The sequence below is a fragment of the Coloeus monedula genome, assembly GCF_965178545.1.
Source record: "Coloeus monedula genome assembly, chromosome: 26".
NCBI classification, from domain to species: domain Eukaryota; kingdom Metazoa; phylum Chordata; class Aves; order Passeriformes; family Corvidae; genus Coloeus; species Coloeus monedula.
The window spans coordinates 3,260,601-3,285,166 of NC_138806.1; the positions used below are offsets into that span (position 1 = coordinate 3,260,601).

The following is a 24,566-nucleotide window of genomic DNA, read 5'->3' on the forward strand; positions in this document are numbered from 1 at the left end:
CTATGCGGTCAGCCCGTCAGCTTCTGCTCCCTTGATTTCTGGGCACCATTTGCCCACGTATTTTTGAACACATTTCAACGCCGTGCCCCCTTGGGATGAATCCCTCTATTAAATAAAAAAAAATAAAAAATCGGAAACTCTCTGCAGGGTCCTCTAAGTCTTGCAATGCCACAGCACACCTAGCAACTGCTAGCTAGTGCACTAGTCGGCGATGCACAACACTCAGTCCCCAAGGGTGACTTCACCAAAGGGGCCTCTGGAAGCCGGGCCGAGGCAGCGCCCAGGTCCGCACGGCGCCCCGGCGCTCCCCCATGGGAAAGCCGCGTCCGGAGCCGCCACTCCCGGTGCGAAACCCCGGAGCGGAGCTGGCAGGAGCTAAACGTGACGGTGTGCTCACGCCCCGATTTCGCTGCGAACCGCCGGCGTGCACTGCAGGACCAGCCAGGCGGGCTGCAGCAGCCCCGGGCAGCCCGGGCGCCCAGCAGGCCACGGGCAGCCTGGGGGAGGGAGGGAGGCGTGCGTAGAACGGCTCTGAGGGCGCATGAGCGAGGCGCGCACCGGCTTACGGGGAGCTCCGCGGCCGGCCGGGGCCGCCTCCAGCGCCGCAGGAGCCCAGCCCGGGGCCCGCTCCCGCAGGTAACGGCGGCCCGGCGGCAGCGCTGGTCCCGGGGCGCGGCGCGGTGGCCGCAGCGGCGGCCGGGGCGGCGCCATTTTGCAGCCCGGCGGCGGCGGGCCGGGCTCCGGGGCTGCCTTCGCGGCGCGGGCCCGGCGTGACGGGAGCCCGCGGGTCTGCTGGGTGTGCCTGGCGAGCTCAGTCCGAGGTCGAGGGCTCGGGGCTGTCCCTGGTGGATGTGGGTCCGGAGTGTGTTCGCCGAGTGCGGTCTCGCGGCTCGGGAAGCAGGTCAGGAAGGGCCGTCTCGCTCCTGGCGTGCGGGAGGTCCGGTCCGGAACGTAACCTCGCTCCGTGCGCGGTCGAGCTGTGAGGAGGTCTGGGCCCGCAAGTCTGGCCAGTGGGAGTCAGTGGGACCCGAGCTCGGTGGAGCTCACATAAAGCTCTCTCCGGGGTGGGAAAGCCCTTCTCGGGGTTGCCTCGCCGTGCTCTGCTCGTGGGGTGTCAGGCAGGACCCCAGAGCGCCGGTCGCGGGCTGCGCTGGGCCGGGAGCTGCGCCCCTGCGGTGGGGGCTCGGAGGAAGAGTCTGGCCCCGTGGTGCCCAGCAGGGAACGATGTACGATTTTCTCCGTACTTAGGTCAGCCACTGAGTAGTCTCTCTTTTCGTGCTAGAGCAGGTACGGTACTCCGAGAAAGACAGCTTCACCCAGGTTTGGACGGGAGGCGAAACCCTGTGTGGCGATCAGCTACATCAGCCATGGCCCGATTAGCATACGGATGTGTTTTCTGACAGGATCGCTAGGGCTATGAAAAATGTTAAAACTGCAGTTGCTTTCTGAAAGAAACTATAGTTTTGAGTGGTACAATCTGGATTACAGAAGCTTTATGTTGTGTTAGGCTGTGAACCACAGTAGGTTTATTTTCCAAGGTAGTGGGGATATGCCAGATCATACTATGCTTCTGTTTAATCTCCTGCTTTGACTCCATGGTGAGCATCAGTTCAGTTTATTTAGCCCTTTCTAAATATTAAAAGTCCTTTTCCTAGATAAGAAAGGTGCTTCAGGCATTCAGTCTTGGGAGCAGTTGGGCAAGGAGATGTGTGAAAAATTAATTAGGGTTTAGGTAGATATTTTCAAAGACAAAAAGTATTTGAGCCTATTCATACTACAGTGATGAGAGGACAGATTGATGGTTTTGAGACCCATCTTGCAAAATATCTCATGCTGGGGCTGATTTTAATACCTTTGAGAGTCAGCCCTGGATATGGAAAGCTTTTCATTCTTTGGAGTGTTCATTCCAGGCAGTCCTGTGTAACGGGATTTTTACAGAGCATGGAAGATGCCTCTAGGGGAAGCCTCCATTTTGATTGCTGTGCCTAACTCGAGTAATTCTGATGCTCCCGAGTTTGCTGTCAGGTTTCTAAGATGATAAAATGTGTGTTTTCCAGATTCCTGTGTAGGCTGCTTTTTCACCAAGAATCTGGAAAATTACTTGGCTTTTCGTGGGGTTTGGTGCTAAATAGGTTTGACTGTAGGAAGCACACATTATTGCAAAGATAAAGCATGCAATTGAAGTTCTTTCTCTTAAAAATTTGAGATTTAAATATGTGTCAAATGAAATGCCATAGTCAAGGAACCAAAGCAGTGGAATGAGTTGCCTGTACATTTCTTTTGGCATGAAGTGTGTGTGTGTGTCAGTGAAATGTTTACTTCTTCTAAGCAATGGGTAATAAGAGTGTTTAAATAAAGGTGTGGTGTATATATAATCCACTGGACTACAATCCATGGATTAGAGTGAAATTTCAACACTCATTTCATTTACTTAGGGAACTCCAGTTATGTTTTGATGCCCAGATGGATTAATTAATTGTAGTGGTAGAAAATACAGGGTGTAAAACACAGGTGACTGTTGAGCTTAGTATTTCACCAGGTTGTAGAGAAATTCGGGAATCTGGAAAATGCTAAATAAGTCTATGCTAATTTGCCATGCAGTACTATGGTATTTTCAGGCAGCTAGTCAAAAAAATTTGAATTGGCAGTCCATCAAACTTGTTTCATATAATCAAAATATCAGAGGCTTATCTACAAATAGAAACACAAGGAGCATCCTTTATTGTATTCAGCAAAGAGTTGGAGTATGTGTGCTGTTACGGAAGTTTATTTTTATGCAAATATTAGTCTAATGGATTTTATAAGCATAAACAAGATTATAAGTGCCCTGAAACAGAATGTCTCATCTTGGACTGGCAATTATAAGCATAGATACAGTTTTGCTTTTTTACAAATTTAAAAAAAAAATTGCTCTGGAGTCATTTGCTCTCAGTGGCAAGAGAAATCTGCAGCAGAAGTATCTAAAGAAATTGCTGAGCAGTAGAAGTAGCCTTATTTTTTATAATATCCATAGTAGCTGTGACCAAGGTTGATGGAGTGACAGTCCTGCTAGCCTCAATGAGCTGCATGTAACTGTAGCGTGGTCTTCATCAGAATCCCAGGGACATGGAGATTTCTTTGAGATGTGCTTTTAGGAAGCTCCAGAACATCTTGTCACATGGCATCTTCCTGCATGCTCTGTTTCTGCATTTGGTATTTTCCAGTGCTTTTAAACAGCCCTTTTTTTCTGGTTTTCTTTTTTTCAGACAGTTATTTAGACCTGTTAAAACTATCTGTCTTGAGAGATACTCTCTTCAGCCTCAGCTTTATCCAAGATACAATATGGTTATTACATAACCTAGTATTTTTGTTACTTGCATAGCAGAATAACTGCAGAACTCGGCTTGATTCAGGTTAAACTGAAAACTGGAGAGAAAGAGGTTCTAGGAATTTGTTATTTTTACATGCTTGACATTCTTCTCTCATGATTGAGCTTAGGTATTATGTTTGCCCATTTCAGGACTGCCTCTAAATCGAAGTCCAGAAAGAAGAAACAATCTGTTGGTTTAAGCTGAACATCTGTCTCTAAGATTAAGAACAAAGCCATGCCAGTGCTTTCAGAAGACTCAGGTAACTAATCTGCATGCTTTCAACAGAACAGTGACTGAAATCTTACCATATGTATTTCACACATAAAGTTAATTCAAACTGGAGTAAAATATAGCAGAATTAAGATAATTCAACTGGAGTTTTTAGCAATTACCTACATAAAGGAAGGTGGACTGTAAAAGATGAAAATTAATGAAGTTGGCAGGAAACAGTTTCCTAAGAACCTTAGAGCACCTGAATATATTCTGATAGACCTGAATATATTCTGATAGACAGGCTCAAGTAGACAAACTTGGACCTCTCAGTGTAACAGTGCCTTCTACACCTGCTTAATAAAGATCAGCCCATATATATCTGCTGCTTGCTGTGTCACTTCTTAATATTTTCTGAACAGGGGTTGGTAAACTTTGTTAATATTCTTCCTTTTAACTTAAAGTAACAGTGACTTCATTCAAGGCCACTTCACTAGCTTGTCCAGTATGCTACCCAGGGTGAAGTCACACATCCTAAATGATACTTAGCATTAAAGCAGAAGTGAGTTTGAGTCTTCTGGATCAAAATGCACTCTGAGAATAGCCACAGGAATAGATTTGAACCCCCTCCCCCCTTTTTTTTTTCTTTTTTTATTTCCTATTTTGTTTTGGTCTTGTCTTCCCAGGCATGGTTCGCCAGGAAAAACCTAGCATTTGTCTGGCCCTGTGCACTGCAAAATTGGGATATTGATGATTTAAACACTTTTTTAGAAAACTAGCCACAAGCTTTGCTTCCACCCCAATGAAAATCTACACCAGTCCTTTCTTCCTCTGGTCAGGCTTCTTGCAGGTGCCTCAGAGGCAGAAAGGGCAGGATAACACTTTTAAGCAAAGTTGCTGGGAAGTAGAGCTGGTACCTGTGCAACAAAGGAGGTGATTCAGTCATTTTGAGAGCCTGCTGTGGCACTAAAAATTCAAAGTTTGTAAGAGGGCTAGTTGTTTTGGAAACAAAGGGTAATAAACATGAAGTGGGAAACATGAAAGATAATGTTTTTCAAGATAAATATTGCTTTGTTAGCTTTTGCCTTAATACGATGCTGTGTTTGCCACTTAGGAAGGGAGCGTTGCAAAATGAGGGGTAGGTAAACACAAGTCTCTCTGCAAACTTGATGGTCACCAGTATGGTACCCAAGTAAACATAGTGACTGCTAAGGCTGCAGTAGAAGGTCCCATGAGAAATGCTGTGTAGAATGTTTCTGTTCTGTCCTGAACCTAAATTTAGGATTGCATGAAACTTTGGCCCTTTTGACATCTCAACTAAGACCCGATTCAAATCATAAAGAGGAAATGGGATTCCTTAGGGATGTCTTCAGTGAAAGGAGTCTCAGCTACCTGATGAAGGTAAAAGTTTACATTTATGTATGTACATTTTCCTTACAGTTTACTTTTTCTCTGTTCCCTTGATTTATCAACCATTTACTTTGCCAAATTTTTTTTTTGACAATTCTGTACCAACCAAAGCATATGTGTGTTTAAGCACAAGGATTAATAATGTTTGACAATTATCATATTTTGTTCAGAAATAAATTTTTCTGCTCTTCTTGCTAAAATGAAGATACAGTGCCCCATAGCTAAAAAGTAGTGTGAAATGGCTTCATTTTTTCCTTTATGCTCCTAAAGTCTTAACAGATTTTCTGACTGTCTGAAACTACCACGAGCAAAAAGAAAACTAAAAGACTCCTAAACAAAACAAAAATAACCCAAAGAAAGATTATTTTCTGACACATCTCAGATAAATTATGTTCATTAAATAGAAAAATATTGCAGTGTAGGTATATTTAGAAAGTTTTGTATCTCTCTGTAGAAATATCCCTGCATAATCTTTTTTCAGATTCATGAAAAACTCCGTCATTATGAAAGACAGAGTCCAACTCCTGTTTTACATAGTGCAGCAGGATTAGTTGAAGATGTGAGTAAAAACTCTTGTCTCATAATTTTCCTGTTATTTCAGCCTGCTTTTCTAACAAATCAAAGCTTTGCAATTGTACTATATGTGAACATATTTCTCATCTTCCCCAGCTGCATTGTAATCTGTTGGCCATGATTAATCAAGGAAATGAGAGCTCGAAGGTACCAAGTCATTAAATACCTAGTGAAGATGGACACATTCATGCAGAAGGAAAGGATTTTATTAATGGCCTTCATGAGGGAGAGGCTGCAAAAAGCATTCAGTCCTTTCTTGACAATAGGCTATCCCAGCTAAGCACTCAGTCTTGCATTCAGACTTAAAACCATTACAACCCAAGCAGCATTGCTGTGGACATAGAGTGGTTTGGGTTGGAGGGACCCTGAAAGGTGATCTCATCTGACCACCCAGCCACAGGCAGGCTCACCCACCACTAGATCAGATCGATCAAAGCCCTGTCTAACCTGATTTTGAGTATTTCCAGTAGTGGGGCATCCAAAACTTCTCTGGGCAACCTTGTTCCCAGCATCTCACCACACAGATGTTCTAGCATATCACCACCTTCATCATAAAAAAATTTCTTCCTTCTATCCAATCTCAATCTGCTCTCTTTCAATTTAAAACTGCTGCCCCATGTCCTGTCACTACAGGCCTTGGTAAAGAGCTTTTCTCTTTCTTGTAAGCCTCCTTTATGTACTGAATGACAGCTGTAAGGTCTCCCCAAAGCTTTATCTTCTCCAAGCTGAACAATCCCAACTGTCTCATCCTTTCCTCATAGGAGAGGTGTTCCAGCCCTCTGAGCATTTTCGTGATCCTCCTGTGGATGCACTCTAACAGGTCTGTGTACTGGGGACTCTGGAACTGGACACTGCTCTAGGTGAGGGGATCTCAGGAGAGCAAGAGGAGAGGGAGAGAATCACCTCCCTTGACCTGCTGGCCACACTTCTCTTGATGCAGTCTGGGATACAGTTGTCTTCCTCGACTGCAAGCACATATTCCCATTGTGTATCTGATGTTTCATCTACCAGGATCCTCAAATCCTTCTCCACAGGGATGCTCTCACTTAGTTCATCCCCCAGTCTGTTCACAGAGCAGAGCTGTGTCTTAGATTTGTGTGTAACACGATGCCATGTGCCTGAAAAAGTGAAATTTACACTGCATTTGATGACTCTTTACGTGCACCTGTTTTCTACTGTAGTGTAGGAAAGGGTGGTGGAAGGTTTGGGAGCTTAAATATCTCCCTTTTCAAAGTCAGGAGACCCCAGTGCCCTCTTAATGTGCAGCATACCCCCTCTCCCTGTTCCCAGATACAGTGCACCACCTCCACAAAAGTCTCAGCATTGCTACCAAGTCATACAAAATTTCCATCTTCAGAATAGCAGAGAAGGTTTTTATAGAACTGTATGACTTCCCTATTTAGAACCCTTAACAGGGTAAGGAAATCTCTTTTGCCTCAATGCATTTTCCCTTCCTCCTCCCTCCTCTGCTTTCTTTCTCCTCCTCCCCAATCAGCCCAGTGCAGGAGTGCCTCCATTATTTCTCTAACCTTTTGTTTAAAAGGCCTGAGATTCCAGGGCATACTTTGGTATCCAGGTTTTGCAGGGGAGCAAGAGAAGTGATGTTGTATGTTCCACACAGGCAATACAAAATGATTGGAGAAAGGTTTAAAGTCTTTTATCAAATAATACAAGCATAGAAGTGTTGTTTCAGGGATCATTTACGTATTCCATATAGATTTGAGAATTTCAGAAGTCACACCTGAAATTATATTGATGGAATAACTCTTAAAATGTATGTTTAGGGATCATGATTCTGATTCCTAATGCTGTCTTCTGTACTATCTAATAAAAATAGCTGAAGAAGCTTTGGTTTCTTTCAGGTTTCATGCACTGTGGACTGGGATGGGTTTTGATCTGTGCACACTGCTTTGATGGATGATACATGTTAGCAAACACTCGGCAGAAATGTAAATGCATGATCTTGTTCGGTGGACTCCTTTAATTTTGAGGTTGTAAATTTTTATTTTGAAGGTAATAGAAGAGTTGCAGACAGCACCAGTGAATAATGAAGAAAAAGAGCTACTTCAGCTGTTGTCAACACCACATCTCAGGGTAAAAAACACATTGGAGACCTTAACAAAATGCCTTTGCAGAATTGCAGTAGAACATTTTGTAACAGAAAAGTTGTGTTGAAGCATCCCTAGGAGAAAGGAAAAACCTCCTGCAAAGTAGTTCTATTCCACTGGGATTTCCTGCACAGACTTTAGGATGTGAAGGAAATTGAAAAGAGGCGGCATCGGCCTTTCCTGCAGAATGCACCACACTGTCTTCCATTCCTCCCTTCCTTACTGTTTTCTGAGGGACCAGAAAGGAAAAGGATACCTTCTTGCTTTTTGTAGTCCCCTTAAAATTTTTTTAGGCTGAGCTTGATTGTTGCCTGGATTTATTTTAAATATTGACATATACCAGTATATGGTTTACATGATGGGTAAGATAATTGCTCAATCTGTTCTGGAGGATTTGTGGTGAGGGTAGAAAGGGGGAGGTTTAAGTTTGCTGTAATACTGGAACCATGAGAGCTGGGAATTGCAGTATTACTCCATTACATGACTGTTCTTTATTTCCTTTATGCAGGCAATGCTTGTAGTACATGACACTGTAGCACAGAAGAACTTTGACCCAGCCCTTCCACCTCTACCTGATAATTTTGATGATGATTTTGATGAGGAATCAGTGAAAATTGTTCGGCTAGTGAAAAATAAAGAACCCTTGGTACATATTAGATAATCCATCTCCAGTCATAAAACTTTATAGTGCAAGAGTGTTATTGTGAGTATGCAGGAGATAACTGAAGATGTCATCAAATGGCCTTCAGAAACTGGGAGTGTTCTGAAGCTCATAAAATAACATAAAAAAATTTGGTAAATGCACCTTCAGAATTGTGCATTAAATGCTTTATGGGCATGGGTTTATAATGCCAGTTAGCACAGGAAACACGATGAAGGAACTGTATATTTTGAAGCAATTATGCTTATTATATGTGTTAATTCTTTTCATACTGTGGCTAACTTTCAATGACTTATATTCACTTGCATGAAAGTCAGTGATATATGGCAAGAGTATGTTTGATACCTGTATGTAAGCATTATATTGTCAAGGTGCTAATTTTATACAAATGGAAATGGAAAAATTGATTCCCTAAGAAAAAACAGTTGGGAAAGAAATCTGCTTTTTGTGTATTGCAGTAGTAGAAGGGAGCAGTGGCTGAATTCCTGATTAAAGCTTTGTATTGCCAGCAGAGGTAGGAGGAGGAAAAAAATCTCAATACTTGGGTTTTGTTGTTTTTATATATAAAAGTGCTGACTATATTGTATAAAGACTTAGAAGAGGAAGAGAGAAAATTTGTTACAATAAGCTGTTTTGCACACTTGAGTGACTTTGATGACCACAATAATGCAGGAAGTGTAAGCACTTAGCAAAGTCAGCAGAAAGGAAGGTGTGTGCACCTTCCCATAATCACTTTGCATGGGCAAAACTTGAATAATGGTGGAGATCATCAAGGAGAAAGAGAAAATCCATAGAAGAAATTAATTCCAGTTTAAAAGACATAATAGCATACACATTATTTCACTGGTTGCTGAATTCAGAGCAAATCTCTTATGGTTTTTTGGGTGGGGGGTATGTTTTATTTCAGGGAGCTACCATCAGAAGAGATGAACATACAGGAGCTGTGATTGTAGCAAGGATCATGAGAGGTGGTGCAGCTGATCGCAGTGGTATGATTGCAGTAGTAAATTTCTGAAGTTGCATTTGTAAACCTCTGAAGTTTCCTAAGCATGCACTTAGCATTTCTGTATCTCATCAGTAAGCTGTTAATATAATTACATACGTTTTTTTAATTAAAATGGCCATTAGGAAAAAATGAAAACAGATGGAAGAAGTAGGTTTGAGCTTTAAAAGAAAGCAAAGAATGTTTTTTAATCTAGTTGGTTTATTCAGTGTATCATGGGTTGTTTTCTGTTTGCTTTACTGAGACATTCTTTTATGTCAGTTAACAGTAGCTATATATACAAGTACCACATTTCTTATTGAACTGGATAAACAAACCTAAAACTTGCAGAGCCTCTTCATGGCTTGTTAAAAAAAAACTTAGTCTAGCTTTCTTTCTGGGACTGTGTAGTACTGATCTGTCAGTTGACAGACATGTCATTCCTGCCTTTATAGGCAGCAGCGTGTCCCCTGACTTTATAAGACTTGGTCACACTCATTAAACTATTCCAGTTTTGCATGATACTTAATACTGATCCTAATAGTGATTTTCCAGAGTACCCTGCCACAAGTTGCCTGTCTGCATGCTGCTCTTCTTTGAGACTGTGCTGCATGGAAAGAAAGTGCTGAAAGGAATAAAGGCAGGAGACTTCAAGGCACTCATTTCCAACAAAGGCACTTAAGTCTAGTACTAAATCCATCAGTCTGGATGAGGGAGGAGAGGAAGTACATTCTAATGACTTAGGCTTGACATCACAGGAGTGGTGCTTTCCAGTCTCTAGACCTATTTTAATTTACTTACCATCTTTTCAGGTCTTGTCCATGTTGGAGATGAACTAAGAGAAGTCAATGGTATTACTGTGCTTCACAAACGACCAGAAGAAATAAGTCAGATTTTGGTCTGCACTGATTTTCATTTCAAGATCTTTTCTGTTTGGTGATCTAGTAGTTACAGTAGATGATGAAATTTAACCATGAGTTTAAAATATAGAGCTAAAAGATGCAATCCCTGCTTGTCTTTGCATTAAGAGTTTTTCTTCTCCCAGTGGATTAGTCTTCTCCTTTTGACTTCAGAAACTTCTGCGAACTGGATTGGTACCAAGTAAGATACAAATACAAAGTTAACGTGTTGCTCTGTCAAGAACTTCCCTTTAATGCTTTGTTTATGACAAGCAAACTGCAAAGTATAAGTACATTCCTAAAGATGATTCGTAGTGTGGTATGTTAGGAAGCTGAAGAAAGTCTTGTCCATGTGTTCAGTAGAGCTGTCAGTCTGTTCTTCACCAGCAGATTCCTGGTGACATGAACAAATTCTTGCTTCAAGCTTCTCTAACATGAACACCCACAAATCTTGGTAGAAAGTGTTGTAGCTCTTCTGCTTCTTTGTCTCTGACTTCCCTCTTGTGGCGTGGTTCCCCCTTGTCTTGGTGTGGAGTGGAATTAGGGACACACTAAGGAGACTGGCAACACAGAAGACTGGCATCAGTTCCATCACCTAATTTCAATTTAGATCAAAATAATCCCAAATAATGACAATGACTGCATTTAACTTGGGGGGCGGGGGGTTGTTAAAACCACTTTGAAATAGTGTGTAAAGTTTTATTTATGGGGACCTTGGGATGCTATTCATCTGTTCTCTGTAATTTCTAATTACATCTGTCCCATGTGAACTAATGCCTGAAGTGTAACACTTCCCTTTCCATGGTTTATTTTTTGAAGAAAAGCTACAAATGTTTGGCTGTGTTTGCTTTTTAATCTGTGCAGAATTGCAGGTTTATCTACAACACAGTTCATCTCATGCGAAATAAGGCGTCTAAAATAGATAAAATAAACCCATTCTAGACTTCTGAAGAACCTAGAAGTGCTTTTTAGTTCACTGTAACTAATAATTGTCATTTACTAGTAAAGATTTCTAGAGTGAAAGTAGGCATTTCTTTTATAGATGTTTACATTTCACTCTAACCAGTTAGAGTTTTCTCCAGTTTTATGGAGAAAACACAGCAGTATTTTTCAAAGCAGCATTTTAAAATTATTAGTCTGCAATAATTTAAGTCAGTGTCGTACTAAAAGCCACAGAAGTATTTAATGTCCTGTGAACTGTAGCCCAGAAATTAATGAAGCTGCTAAAAGCAAACAAAGGAATTCTAGTGCAGGTCTTAATATGTTTTAGCCCAGTAGTTCTTGTGGATGTCTCCATGGGCAAGACACTTTTGTGGAGTCATTCAACATCATGCTAGTCTCTGTAATGCAGTTAAATAGTGGATTAGCTTGTCCTGTTAAGAGTTTTGAGAAGGAGACATGCTTAACAGGAGCATGAATAGTCTGCATTGTATCCTTGTCCTGCTTTCAAAGTAAAAATGCATTTCTGTTTTTCTCAGGCTCAATCTCGAGGGTCAATAACATTAAAAATAATTCCAGCCATCAAAGAAGAAGATCGTCTGAAGGACAGCAAGGTATGCAGCTGAAATACTGAAGCACATCTTTACAGCCTGGCATCTCTGTAAATGCACCATTCCTGCTGTTCCAGTGGGAAATGCCACAGACACAGGATTGAACTACAAAGATAGGAGAGTGGTTTCTTGTGCAGTACCCTTTTATTCAATAGAATTACTTGCATGACTCTTCTCCTCTTCATCTTGGCACATGTTCTTTTATAACATTTCTGAAATCTAGCCTCTTCTTTTTGGTTCATGTAATTAAATTTGGTGTTCTGCTGTCTCCTCTTACCATGGCAGCTGCAGTCTGTCCATTATCTCTGGGCATTTTGCCACTCACTTGAGTGAAAATGGACCTCTCTGCAAACAGAGCTGCATCCATCATGTGACCCCATCAGCCCACCTCATCTGCCCTCTGTGACCAGCAATAACTTACTGCTCAACTGGCCCTTTACAGGATTCCTCTGTCAGTCTCTCTGCTTCCCTGCTTTTGGTTGCTGAATTTTTCCCTGAAGCCCACAAATCACTTTCTAAAGTGGTTCTGCTGTTATGTGTTAAATAGTTTAAAGATACAAATCCAAAGTTGAACAGTAGATTTTGATGCATTAAAGGAACATTTTAAGGACAGTCTTTACAGCTGGGCAACTTTGCCATAAATCCATTTTTATTGTTTTCTCCCTCCCCTTATTTTTTTTCAACCATTTCTTCATTGCATTTTGTACTTCATGTAGATTGTGATCTGTGTTTCTTGGGACTTTAGTCTTTTGAGTCTCATCTTCCACAATGCCAATAAATAATGACTGGGTGTGTGCTGGAAAGTTAATTTATTTTTCTGCATAAGCTTGCTAGGTGTCTGTATTTTTGAGTGCTTGAAGGAGGGATAAAGAGTATATATGGTTAGCAGTGCTAACATTGGGGAAAGCCTTTCAAAGGCAGTTTGAAATTCCAGATAGGACAAGAAGAAATGACATGTTAACTTTCTTTTAAAGGTGTTTATGAGGGCACTTTTCTGCTATAATCCCAAAGAAGACAGAGCCATTCCTTGCCAGGAAGCTGGGCTGCCATTTAAAAGACGACACGTCCTAGAAGTTGTAAGCCAAGATGATCCCACGTGGTGGCAAGCCAAGCGTGTCGGGGATACCAACCTCAGGGCAGGCTTGATCCCATCTAAACAGTTCCAAGAAAGGTTTGGCAGCAAAGATTACAGATTTTTTTTTTTTTCTTTCACGTGGATATAGTGTCAGATTGATTTTGTGCTGGGTTTTTTTCACAGAAAATGAAGGCATGGTCATGCCAGGGTAAATACAGCTGCTTAGAGGAAAGTGCTAAAAAGCTGCATCTTCTTCAATTGTATAATAAACTTCCTAGCTTGATTTGGGTAGTTTGCCATTGACTTAATGCTTTGTAGCATGAGGACAGAAGTACTTGCTAAACAAACGTGTATGAAATGAAATGTGGAATATCAGTCTCTTAACCCTCTTGGCTTATGGAGACACTGTATTTCACAGCCTTGTACTTGCACAGATTTATTGTAACTCTCTTGAATTTATGCCTATGATAATAATAAGGAAAACTTTATCTGATCTTTCTTCTGGCTCCTAAGAGAGTATTTAGCTTGGACCGGGATACCTTCTAGAGCTTGAAGTTCCTCTGTTTTCACAGCAAGATACGTGTATCTTCTAAAGCAAAAATATCCCTCAGTTCTTGTCTTTACAGTACAGAAGTCCTGTATTTGAGAAGGAATCTGTTTTAAGCCACTGGTCTCACTTTGTGATTCTTACTCCACATCACTAGATATGTCATCCTTGGATTGTGGGTGTTAAAGATGTGGGGTATCCAACAGCTGAGCACATCTGATGCTGTTGCCTGCATGCTTTCCATAAGGTTTCTAATTGAAGTCTTGGCTCCACTACATGAAAGCTCCTTTGAAACATTAGGCAAATTCTGCCTGAGCAGCTGTTTCCTTCTTTCTGGGCATGCATATATGTCAAAAAATGGTGCTGCACTGCTGCACTGCAGTCTTTTTATTTTTTTAGATGTTGTAAACATGTAAAAATGTGGGAATATAGAAATTGCTTCGGTGTCTGTTTCCCCTGAGTGACTGTATAAATGCCTGAGCAGCATCTTTTGTCTGTTATAAATATTGGTCTGTTGCAAAAAAACACTTTGGAAGAAATTGTGGTTCCAATTGCCAGCAGTGAGGGGTTTCTTGAGGGCTGGATTTCTGTGCCAGATTGTTGGGGTATTTTTGGTGTTGGATTTTGGGTAGGAGGTATTGAGCAAATAGGAATTGAAATCTGGTTTGTGATTTTAACACCTAAGGAAATTTTACTTGAGACTCTGTACATTTTCATATAAGCTGGGTAACTTGGTTTGTTTACTAGTAAATAACAGAAAACTTTAAATTGTTCTGGAAAAAGGTGGATGATTTCTATGTATGCATAGCTGCAATGACTGTTCTGGCCAAAGGTTATCTACTTTTCTTAATGTTGCAAAAAAGATCATGTGGGCAAAAGGGAAATAAAAAAATTGGATTGATAAACTATTGATTTCTGTGCTCTGATATATGAAAGCATAAAATGTTTTAGAATCTTCTCTCTCATTCCCTTATCAGTAACAATCTCTGACTGTCAGTTTTAAAGAAAGTCTTCTAAGTAGTTGAATCGGAGACATTTTAATGTTTTTAAGAAAGAGCACTATTTCATTCTTTATTTTCAATGCTATGTGTATAACATGCTATAAATCTCTATAATTCTGAGTTTACATATCTAAAATACAATGATTTTCTATTCAGACGACTGATCTACAGAAGAACAACAGGCACTCTGCAGAATTCCAGAACTCCAAAGAAACCATTATGTAAGTCTGTTGTGTTCTTTCAGTGGTGTTTTAACTGATATTAAATTCTCAGTATTTTTCTGTTATTTCAATAATGATGTGTTTGAGTGTATTTTACCACTGATTGATATTTTGAATACAATCTGCCATTGGTTGATATGCATGGACCCAGGCTGCCACAGGGGAGGATTTGGGTTTGAGCTTTATCCAGTGTTCCTAGTGTCTATTGTTTTCAAAAAACATAGCTGCTTCTCTTCCTGCTCTCAAGAACATGAGGCCTTATATTTAGATGCCTTAAAATTTGTTAGTGTTCACACTTTTTCTATGGTTTGAAACTTGAAAGTTTCAAGAATAACTTAATGCATACTTCTCGAAATTCTTATATAAGTGCATGAAACTACTTTAAATTCATGTGACTGCTCTAAACTCATACGACAATACAGTGTACCTTTAAAGAAGAGAAAAATCACTGGAGCTGGAAATACAATCTATATTTCAGGCTTAGTGTTACAGAGCTGGTCTTAAGTAGACTTCAGAGTGATTCTTGTTTACATCTGTGAAGTCTCTGTCACTGAATTAGTCACAAAAAAAAATGCTACTTGTGAGGAAATTGCCAGTAAGTGATGGAAAGCAGAAGATGGTATGGTTATCTCAAAATGTGTTGCTGTTGCTCCTGGGTGCTTCAGCACAGGCACTCTTGATGTGGGGAGAAGCCCTGTGACTGTGTGAAACCAGGATTGTGCTAGGACTGCCACCCTCATGGAGACAAGGAATCAGGAAATTGTCCCTCTTGAGTAGTATAAGTGAATTGGTGCATGATGAGATACAGGTATTGTTACACTACAAGCAGGGAAGATGCTCAATCAAATTATATAATAGCATTACTGATTTAAATGAAGCTTTTCCAAATTAGTTTCCATTGCATTCAAATTAGGAGGCATGTAATGAGAATTGCTGCTTAAGCTTTATCTCAGATGTTTTTGAGACAATTAAGCTGATAACTGGTTATAATGCTAAATTCCAGCCCAAAATTCTTTAATCAGTTGATGTGGGTATTGTACTGCAGTATTTTTTTTACACTAGAAAAGCCTGTTAAGCAAATCAAACCAGAAGAACCTTCCTTTCCATTTTCTCTAATTTTGCTCAATTATTTGTCCATCTTTTAATATCTTCCCAACTCTGCCTTTCATGCTAACTATAGATGATCAGTCTTCTGACAAAGGTAGGTACTCTCCTAACTCACTTTCTGTCCAAATATAAACAACCAATGTATTGTCTAAAATACTTGCTACGATTCCAAAGGGAACAGTAGATGTATTGTTCCTAGGACATTTTCTTTGTGAATTATTATTTAAACGAATCTAATTCAGATTGATGACTTTAAGTAATGATAACTTCCAAGTTTGCTTCTGATTGAAGAGAAAAGATTTGTCTTCTGATACATATTTACACATTCTGTAGGTTTCTGAGTGAGGTTCAAAGTTAAATGCAGTCTTTCTAGCTGGTATGTTTAAAAAATAAAGAAGTATTGGGGTTTAACATTTTAGGGCACCTGTACCAATCCAAAGTGATTTGTCTTCATTGTTCATTTGGACTGCTGTGTTATTTGCATTATGAGCAACTGTGTTGGGCTTAAGCAGTTTATATGTCACTGTACCAGACCCTTTCCAAATATCAGGTATTTCCTGTTGAATTCTGTATGCTGTGATTTTTGTTTCACATTACAGTTGCTTCTTGAGGTTCATATTCCAAGCATTAGTATTCCATCACTTTGGTGAAAGTACTAATCATATTCTGTAATTAGAGTATAGCAGTCATGGCCAGCTGTCAAAGCACAAGTCTGAAAGAGCCTACCTTCAAGAGCAGAAAATAGCTCTGATCTTAGCTATGGATTGATGTTATTGCTATTTGTACTTTATCTTATGTAGGCATAATGTTTCAGGAGTACACGTTGGCATTGCTTGATTACAAACCTGCATGCAACTGTTCATTAAAAACCAAAAGCCCTCTTTTGTCTGGCACCTTTTGTTAAAGGTTTAAGCTGCATATATTTTTGCTTATGGTTGGGTTTATCCCCGAACCGTACACCACCACCTTAAAAATGAGTAGAGTTCTGCAAATATTGCAAGGGCACAGGTGCCTAAATGTTAACAAACCAGGTACCCCTCTTTCAGGAAGTGTGAGAACTTGGTATTTGTCTTAGGATTGCGGTGTATTTTATTGCAGCTAAATATCATGGTTTTGTTATGCACACTTTTAGGGGCCTTGGGGGTGGTTGTAATTTGAGGAGGAATAGATTGGGGATTTGAAACATGTTACTTTGCATACAATGCATCTGACCAGAGCATTTTATCTTTTTAATTAAGAATTAATAAGCAATGATAATTTAACTTGGTCAAAATGAAGGGGGTTAGAGTTCCTCTTTGTCATTTCTGATCCCTTTTTTTCAAGCCCAAATGATAATGAAATACCAGAAGAGGCAATTTTCTTACATAATCATACTCATTTATAAAGTTACTCATTAAAAAAAGAGTTCTGTGTTTGTGGAGTCTTCTTTTTTACCTAAGGCTGAGTATCATACTTTTACCAGCAGCACTAATCAAATGTCATGAATGCTGAAAAGCATAAACTCTGGGAACTGTAAATACCAAGATACAAAATTCTCTAGCTCAATATCAAAGTCAAGGATTTTTTCAAATACAAACCACTAGCCAAGGCAAGTATTGTTTTGGTATCAGTAATGTTTATAGTAAAAAAGTATGTGCAAACAATGCAGGATATTAAATTTCTTTTCCTTGCCAATGAGCCAGACTTGTATCACACGCATTGTCTAAGATATCTCCCTCCTCCCTCTCACTCTCCTTTCCCCTGTCCCCTACCCTGCACTTCCTTGCTTTTTAATTTACAGAAGACTGTGACTGTGAAGGATATTTCAATGGACACTACATAGGTGAGTAACCAAAAACCCCTTACATCTTCCCTAACGCACCCGCCCCAAACCAAAATGAAAACAAAAAAACCCCGCCAAATAAAACGCCCCAAAAAACCCACTTCCACATTAAAAAATTAAAACTGGACTATGTCTATTAATTTCCCATTAACATTACATTAATAAACTAGATTATCACTGTGAAGAGGCATAATTGGACTTTGGCATAACCAATTCTTGACAGTTTAAGGTTATATGAGGGGTTTTTATTACAGGTTGGGTGCTTGGTTTTCTATCCCATATGCAAACATTTCTCCTCTAATATTAGCATATATGCACTGATTTGATTATAAACGAAATTTGTGGGCATAACTCATATTTGAAGACAATAACTTGTAGCTGAACAAGCTTCAAAATCTGGATAAGTGGAGACATGTCAATCTATCTTCTGTTTTTCTGCACAGCTGGTTTACGCAGGAGCTTTAGATTGAGTCGTAAAGAGAAGGAGAACAATGTGAATGAAGGCAAGCAAGCAGAGCAGGCAGATGGAGCTGAGTTCCTAACATATGAAGAAGTCACAAAGTATCAGCAACAGCCTGGTGAACAGCAAAGGCTGGTGGTTTTGATTGGTAAGATACCCAGTTGGTTCAAAATTTTTCATCTTTCTCCCTCTTCCCTTATCCTGCACTTCCAGAGGCTTTCTTTAGATGTTTGGTTCGGGGGTTTTTGTGGTTCTTAAATGTTTTTTCTGATTTTTGTCAGAACTCACTCTTTTATTTTAAATTACATTAAAAACAAAGAAAAAAAACCCAAGGAATCAAACTCACCAAATCCTTGTAAAAATAATGATGCAGGACTATTTCTCATTTTTCTGATTCACTTTCCTTTGGTTGTTACTCCAGCATTTACTTAGGCTGTCAGAACTACTGATGAAGAGGCAGATGTTAGAATTATCTAACAGGATTTTGCATGCAATTTTAACTCAGCCTGGTGTTGAGCCAGCTTCCCAGGATGCCCTAGAATTCAAAGGTATCTCATAGAACCAACTGCTGAGATTACAGATTTTTTGACTTAAGTGTCTGCCAGAGGATTGTCCAGCAGTTGTTCAAGGAATTCAGTTTGTTCCTGATGATGTTCTTCAAAGCAGAGTATGGCAGACCAGGTCATGAGGTCTCTCATGAAGTGGTTTCTTCAAGCACACTCCTGAATCATATTATTTGTGTGAAACTGATACATTTATTTTCTGCTGTATTTCATTTCACACAGAAATCTATCAGTCAGTTTTATTTTATTAGGTTGCTTGGGGGCCAAGTTAAGTGAGCTCAAGCAAAAAGTTGTGTCAGAGAACCCACAGGAGTATGGTGTTGCAGTTCCACGTGAGTAAAATTTACTGACTTGTGTTTGTTGCATCTTTATTCCCTAATTGCTGTCTAATGAATGTGGTGCCATCTGCACTGATGATAAATTGTGTTCTGACTACTGATTTTATGCATATTTATGAAGTACTTCAAATAATTTTTCTCATTGTCATATACTGTGTCTGCCTTTGATAGCTGAATAAATCATTATGTAACTTGGCACATATGCATTTTGGAATTCTGTCAGCTCAGTGGGGTTTTTTTAATTGTGTTTTCCTAAGTGGGCAGATTGCATTTTGCAGTGTCTGTTAAAAGAATGAAAAACCTAATACAGGAAGAAAAAATGGAGTGTGACTTGCAGAGAGAGCTGGTGTGATAAACTAGCATCTTAAGAGTCAGCCAAACCGTTGTGTGTTTAAAAGAGGGTGATTTTGCTAGAGAATAGCATTACAGCTGCAGTTAAAAAAAAAAGCAGACAGCAATAAACCAAGTCAAAAATTTGGGCAAGATTTTAAGTTGTTGATTAGTATATCTAGGCTGTTCAAACAAGCCAGTCAAAGTAATAGAGAAATGAGTGATTCTTGCGTGGCTTTGTGGCTAGAGTTACACTGAGTTTCTTTTACTGGATTATTTTCTAAAAAAAAAAGGAATTACCAGACACACACAAAAAAAATCCATTGTTATTTGTATTCCCCAACAAGCTACTTTTTGAATCCAGAAAATTAACATTGAGGGCACTGATTATATGTTATTTAAGACCTTTAAAAAGTTTTTCAGGCAGACTTCAGTAAGTTAGCAGAAGAACTCAGATGGGTAATTCCTACTTGAATTTAAACACATACAGAAAAAGAATAGCAGACATTACTTTAATGGTCAGGCACAGATTTGTAGAATGATCATCAAAGCTTCTCCTACAGTAATAACAATTACTAAAAGAAATTACACCAAGAGTAAGGGACTCTCATAATTATGCAAACTTCACAGTACTTTGGGAAAACAGCCATCAATATTCTTACTGTAAATTCAAAAGCAGCATAATAGAACTTTATGTATGTCCTGGTTTTGGTTTTGAGTTTTCCAAGAAAATGAGAGTCCAGAATTCCAAATAGTTAAGTTACACTGTTTTCTGTAGGATATCCTCTGCTGCATCTCCCAGGTGTAAGAAGGATGCTTCCTAATTTCTTTTTGCTAGTTACAGCACTATTGGGAGCAAAACAACTTCATTTTTGGTCATACAGTATTTGAGATTGAATTTAAAACAAAATGATATGGTTTGATTTATATTTTGTTCATTTGAATTCGCCACTGTGTAACTTTCTTGTTGGAGGTCGTGAAAATGTGACTGGAACTAAGTAGAGAAAACGTTTGCAAAGGCTGATCTGTCTCCCATGTCTTGCTTCCCTTCTCTTCTAGATACAACAAGGTCAAGGAAAAGTCATGAGAGAGAGGGAGTAGAATACAATTTTGTTTCTAAGCAATCATTTGAGACAGATGTGCAGCAAAACAAGTGAGTTAATTTTAAAATACTGGTATAATTGACTATTTAAAAATATTGCTTGTCCCATCTTACATCATATGAATACCAAAATCAGGTGGCTAGTTGGATTAGCTGTATTAGAAGGATTCAGCTTTCTAACTGAAAAGCTCTTTATTGAGTCTGGACTGTTAGAGCAAACTCAAAAATTTAGCTGGAAGCCACTTAGGAATAACATTAGTAGGAGGCTCCTGAGTTAGAATTTAAACCTGCATAAGTGCTGTGATTGGTCAGAATTTAATCTAGTGAAAGCAACAGGTATTTAGTTGGGCCTGCTCACTCTCTGTTTAATATGATGGGTCAGAAGTTTTATTCACAAGTCTACTTGAAAGTGTGTGGAAGAGTGAATCTGTGGCTATACTGACCATTCTGTGAGCCTGTTTCCTCACAGTTCAGATTGTTATTAGTCTCCCAAAAGATGGAAGAATTGCAGTCCATTTCCTTGCCAGCTTTGTTCTATTTTCTGTGAAAAATATCCTTTCTTCTCCCCCTTTTTGTGCTGATTAGCTACTAGTGATATATGAAGAATTGCTACTAAGCAAGGAAGGGGGAAAAAAAGTGGAAAAAATTTAAATCCCTACCCACCTACCCCTGATTTTCTGCCTTTCTCCTCCCTGTTTGACTACTGTGACTTCATGAAACAGCTGTTAAATGTTCTAAGTTAAATATTCTTAATATTTTTTGTAGCTGGTATTTAAAAATGTATTGACTTTTTAGATTTGTGGAACATGGAGAATACAAGGAAAATTTGTACGGTACAAGTCTGGAGGCAATCCGATCTGTGATGGCCAAAAAGAAGGTTTGTTTGGTGGATGTGGTACCTGAAGTAAGTTCTGCAGCTTATTTCAAAGAAAGCAAATATGATTTACTGCTGGCTGACAGAATAGGGCTCTTGGGAAAGCAGTGCAGTGGTTACAGTTCCTACATGTCCAGCTGGTACAGCCTGGATGTCTCTTTAGTAGTTGTCACTGTGGGACTTTTCCCTTGCTGTGGGACTAAAATGCATCACTGTCCCAGCCTGCTCAGGTCCTGGACAGAATACTTAGAAGAGAGTTGTTTTTTACATTCTAGTTCTGGTTTTAAAAACACTGGCCAACACACACACATGACACACACCCAGGGCTCTCATTTGTAGGACCTCAAAGATACAGGAACAATTTTTGGGTGCAGATATGGAATACAGTAACATTAGGAATCACCCCAGGACACTAGCATTGTAAGCAGTGCCAGTAGACCTGCTCTTAATACCTTCATGCTGTGAGTTAATACTTGAAATTTTGATTCAGATTTTGTAACTGGGCTAGGAAAAGACTCATGGTACTACCTCAGATGAATTCCAAGTTTAAGATTTGCAGTGTTTGGCTGCTTAAGAGAAGCAAACCATAATTTGCCCATGAAGTCAGGTTTTTTTATACTTCCCTCAGTATTTTTTGCCATGTCCTTGCTCCTTGGAATCACAGTGCAAAGCAAGGCAGGTGTGCTGTTAAGGCCATGTTCCATGCACACAAGAGTGTGTTAGCCAGGACACTGGCATGAACCTTTGTTTGAAGAGCAAAAGATGGCTGTGATCAGATGTGTAGTACACAGGACTTCAGTGTGTCAGCCTGTTCCAGTGAAACTACTGAAACCAGTCTGAGTCTGTCATTGACATGCAGCAAAAAGAAGTCTGATAACAAAAAATATCTGTTCACAGGCAGTAAAGCACTTGAGGACTCCTGAGTTTAAGCCGTACGTTATCTTCGTGAAGCCTCTCATTTCAGAAAAGAAAAAACATGTCTTAAAATCTCCCATGTCAGAAGAAATCTCAGCCCCCCTTGTAAGTATTCTAATTTCTAATCTCTTCTTTTTAGACATGAAAGAAGTATTTGGGCTAGCAGTTCTGTTACATGAAAGAGCTTCTCTTCATGACAACAAGAGTTAAAGTGGGACCTTGAGTAGGTCCTGTGCACATACAGCCTTTCAGATGGAACTTTAGAATGGAATTTTTGACTCCTTATATACTCAAGTTTTAAAGTAACATGAAGCCAAGTGCCAGTCTTCCATATGGATCTGGGTACATCATCAAGGCTGCAGCAGGGGAAGTTGTTACTGAACTCAGATAAACCAGTAGTCATTTTACAGTTCTGATGAGCAGCCCCAGCAATGGTAATGCTAGCCAGCTATTTCTTATACCTCCAAAGTGACAGCCACACCAGTGTCACACAGTGTTTTAATGGTGTGCACACAAAACAGTATGTGGATGTCTTCTGAGGATCAAACCTAGATCAGCTTCAAATAGGTGATGTGTAAATCTGAACAAAAACAGAGTGCATAATGTCATTACTTTGGTAACTTGAACTTAAATTTATGTTACAGAACTTTGTTCGCTTGGTAAGTTTTTGTGTAAGCCCTCAAAATTACTGAACTTGAGACAGTGCATGCAGCATTCCCTTTCAGTTTTTGAGGAGTGTGGTTTCCATGTCTTAGGTTAGGCAGCAACTCTGAGTACATAAAGTGCAGCATCACCATTTTATGTCCCTCCTGTAACATATTTCCCCCCTTCCCTAAGGTCTCCTGCATTTTTTGGAACAGCTACCAGTAACATACTGCTCCTTGAGCTCAGTTTCAATATCTTCAATACCTTTTCCTAATGGTAGCAGCTTTTGTTCCATGTTCTTTTCTCACAGTAATGACTCATTGTGCTAACATACTTTAAAATGCTAGTTACTAGAAAGACATGCTGTAAATGTCATACCAACATCTTGTGTTGATCAGCAGGATGAAGAACAGCAGGAAATTATTAATTCAGCAGCATTCATTGAAGAGCAGTATGGCCATTTAATTGACACTGTACTGGTGAAAGAAGATCTCCAGAGTGCATGTAATGAGCTGAAAAGTGTGTTAGAGAAACTAAACAAGGATTCATTTTGGGTGCCAGTCAGCTGGGTTAGGTCATAGCTTGTTACCATGTTTAAGGGAAAGATTGTATAAAAATGTTTTGTAAATACTTGAAATAGAAAAGGGGAATACGTTGAATTTGCTTCAAAACTGCTGCTCTTATCTGGAAGGCAGTACATAAAGACTGTATGAGGAAAAACAACAAAGTCACAAGCTGACACTGCCTGAGTCAAAATTTTGAATAGCAGCTGTCCTTAAAGAAGTCGATACTCAGACTAAAGAAGCCAGTCCAATCTTTAGACTGTAAATAGTGCATTTTGTTACAATGGAGTTTTGCAGAGGGTCCCACACTTCCAAAGCATTTTCATGCTGAGACACTGTGGCTAGAAAAAAAAACCTCAGAATAAAGTACCCTTTGGGAACAAGCTTTGGAAGAGTGTTCTTTGGAGAGTGGTTACACCGTGTCAGTTACTCTGAAGTTCAGCTGGCTGGCTGGCCAGCAAAACATGCTTCCCTTCACACAGAAGCATTGACTGGAAATCCTTTCCAGTTAAGCACTAAAAACTAGGCCAGCTGTAGAAGGGGGTTTTGTATGTCCATCACACTTCCCAGTACTCCAAGTTGTCTTGCACCAGTGTTAGGCTGCTCATCTGTAGCTTATGCCCACTTTCCCCGTCTCTTTCCACTGACACAGGACAAATGCTGAACAACTTGTGAGTGTACCTGTATGGCTGGCCAGTTCATAAAACATAGATTTTTATAGTGTACATGAAAACAACTGCATATGGTTCTAAAATAGGACATTTAAGAAGCTAAGTTTCTGCAAAACATCTTTGCCTGTGCTACCTGATGGGACACAGCCTTAACACCAGTGGAACAGCTCTAAAAAGGGCACTAAAAGGAGGAGCCTGAAGTAATAAATTGCTGTGCTACAGCTCAAAATCATCATCCTTCCAGCATTTATGACTTTTGTTCCAAATCTGGTAAAGGGTTCCAGAGTATCTGATTGGTCCGAAGAAGAAATCTTAACTGGTAAAGGATCTTGTGTATATTTGAGGAGACTTGAATATACAGTATTTTTAAGTGGGTCTTAATAAGAAGATGCAGAGATTATTCTGGAAGTAGCTGTGCTTTATAATTGGGGGGTGTGAGGGCAGAGCATTGTACAGGTGCATGTTAGCTGTTAACTAGTTCCTATTTTCACTTGCCTGCTGAGGTCTAATACTTCCTGTGTATTGTGCCCTTTAAACAAGACCTCTTGGTGTACCAGTCTTGTTCCTTATATCTTAACAGTATGATGTT

The 24,566-nt window shown here is 39.8% G+C and overlaps 1 protein-coding gene across 1 annotated transcript; it reads left to right on the plus strand.

Annotated features, from left to right (window-relative positions):
* Nucleotides 1-520: 520 nt before the first annotated feature.
* MPP3 (MAGUK p55 scaffold protein 3) lies at nucleotides 521-24,498 on the plus strand. The gene is made up of 19 exons (XM_082297578.1): nucleotides 521-636; nucleotides 3,500-3,609; nucleotides 4,843-4,961; nucleotides 5,452-5,529; nucleotides 7,557-7,637; nucleotides 8,160-8,297; nucleotides 9,220-9,301; nucleotides 10,107-10,192; nucleotides 11,672-11,746; nucleotides 12,718-12,914; nucleotides 14,523-14,587; nucleotides 15,768-15,788; nucleotides 17,475-17,516; nucleotides 17,960-18,124; nucleotides 18,791-18,871; nucleotides 20,267-20,360; nucleotides 21,105-21,213; nucleotides 22,081-22,203; nucleotides 23,145-24,498. The coding sequence occupies exons 2-19, from the start codon at nucleotides 3,585-3,587 to the stop codon at nucleotides 23,322-23,324; spliced, it is 1,761 nt and encodes a 586-aa protein (XP_082153704.1). The 5' UTR covers nucleotides 521-636; nucleotides 3,500-3,584; the 3' UTR covers nucleotides 23,325-24,498.
* The last annotated feature ends 68 nt before the right edge of the window (nucleotides 24,499-24,566 follow it).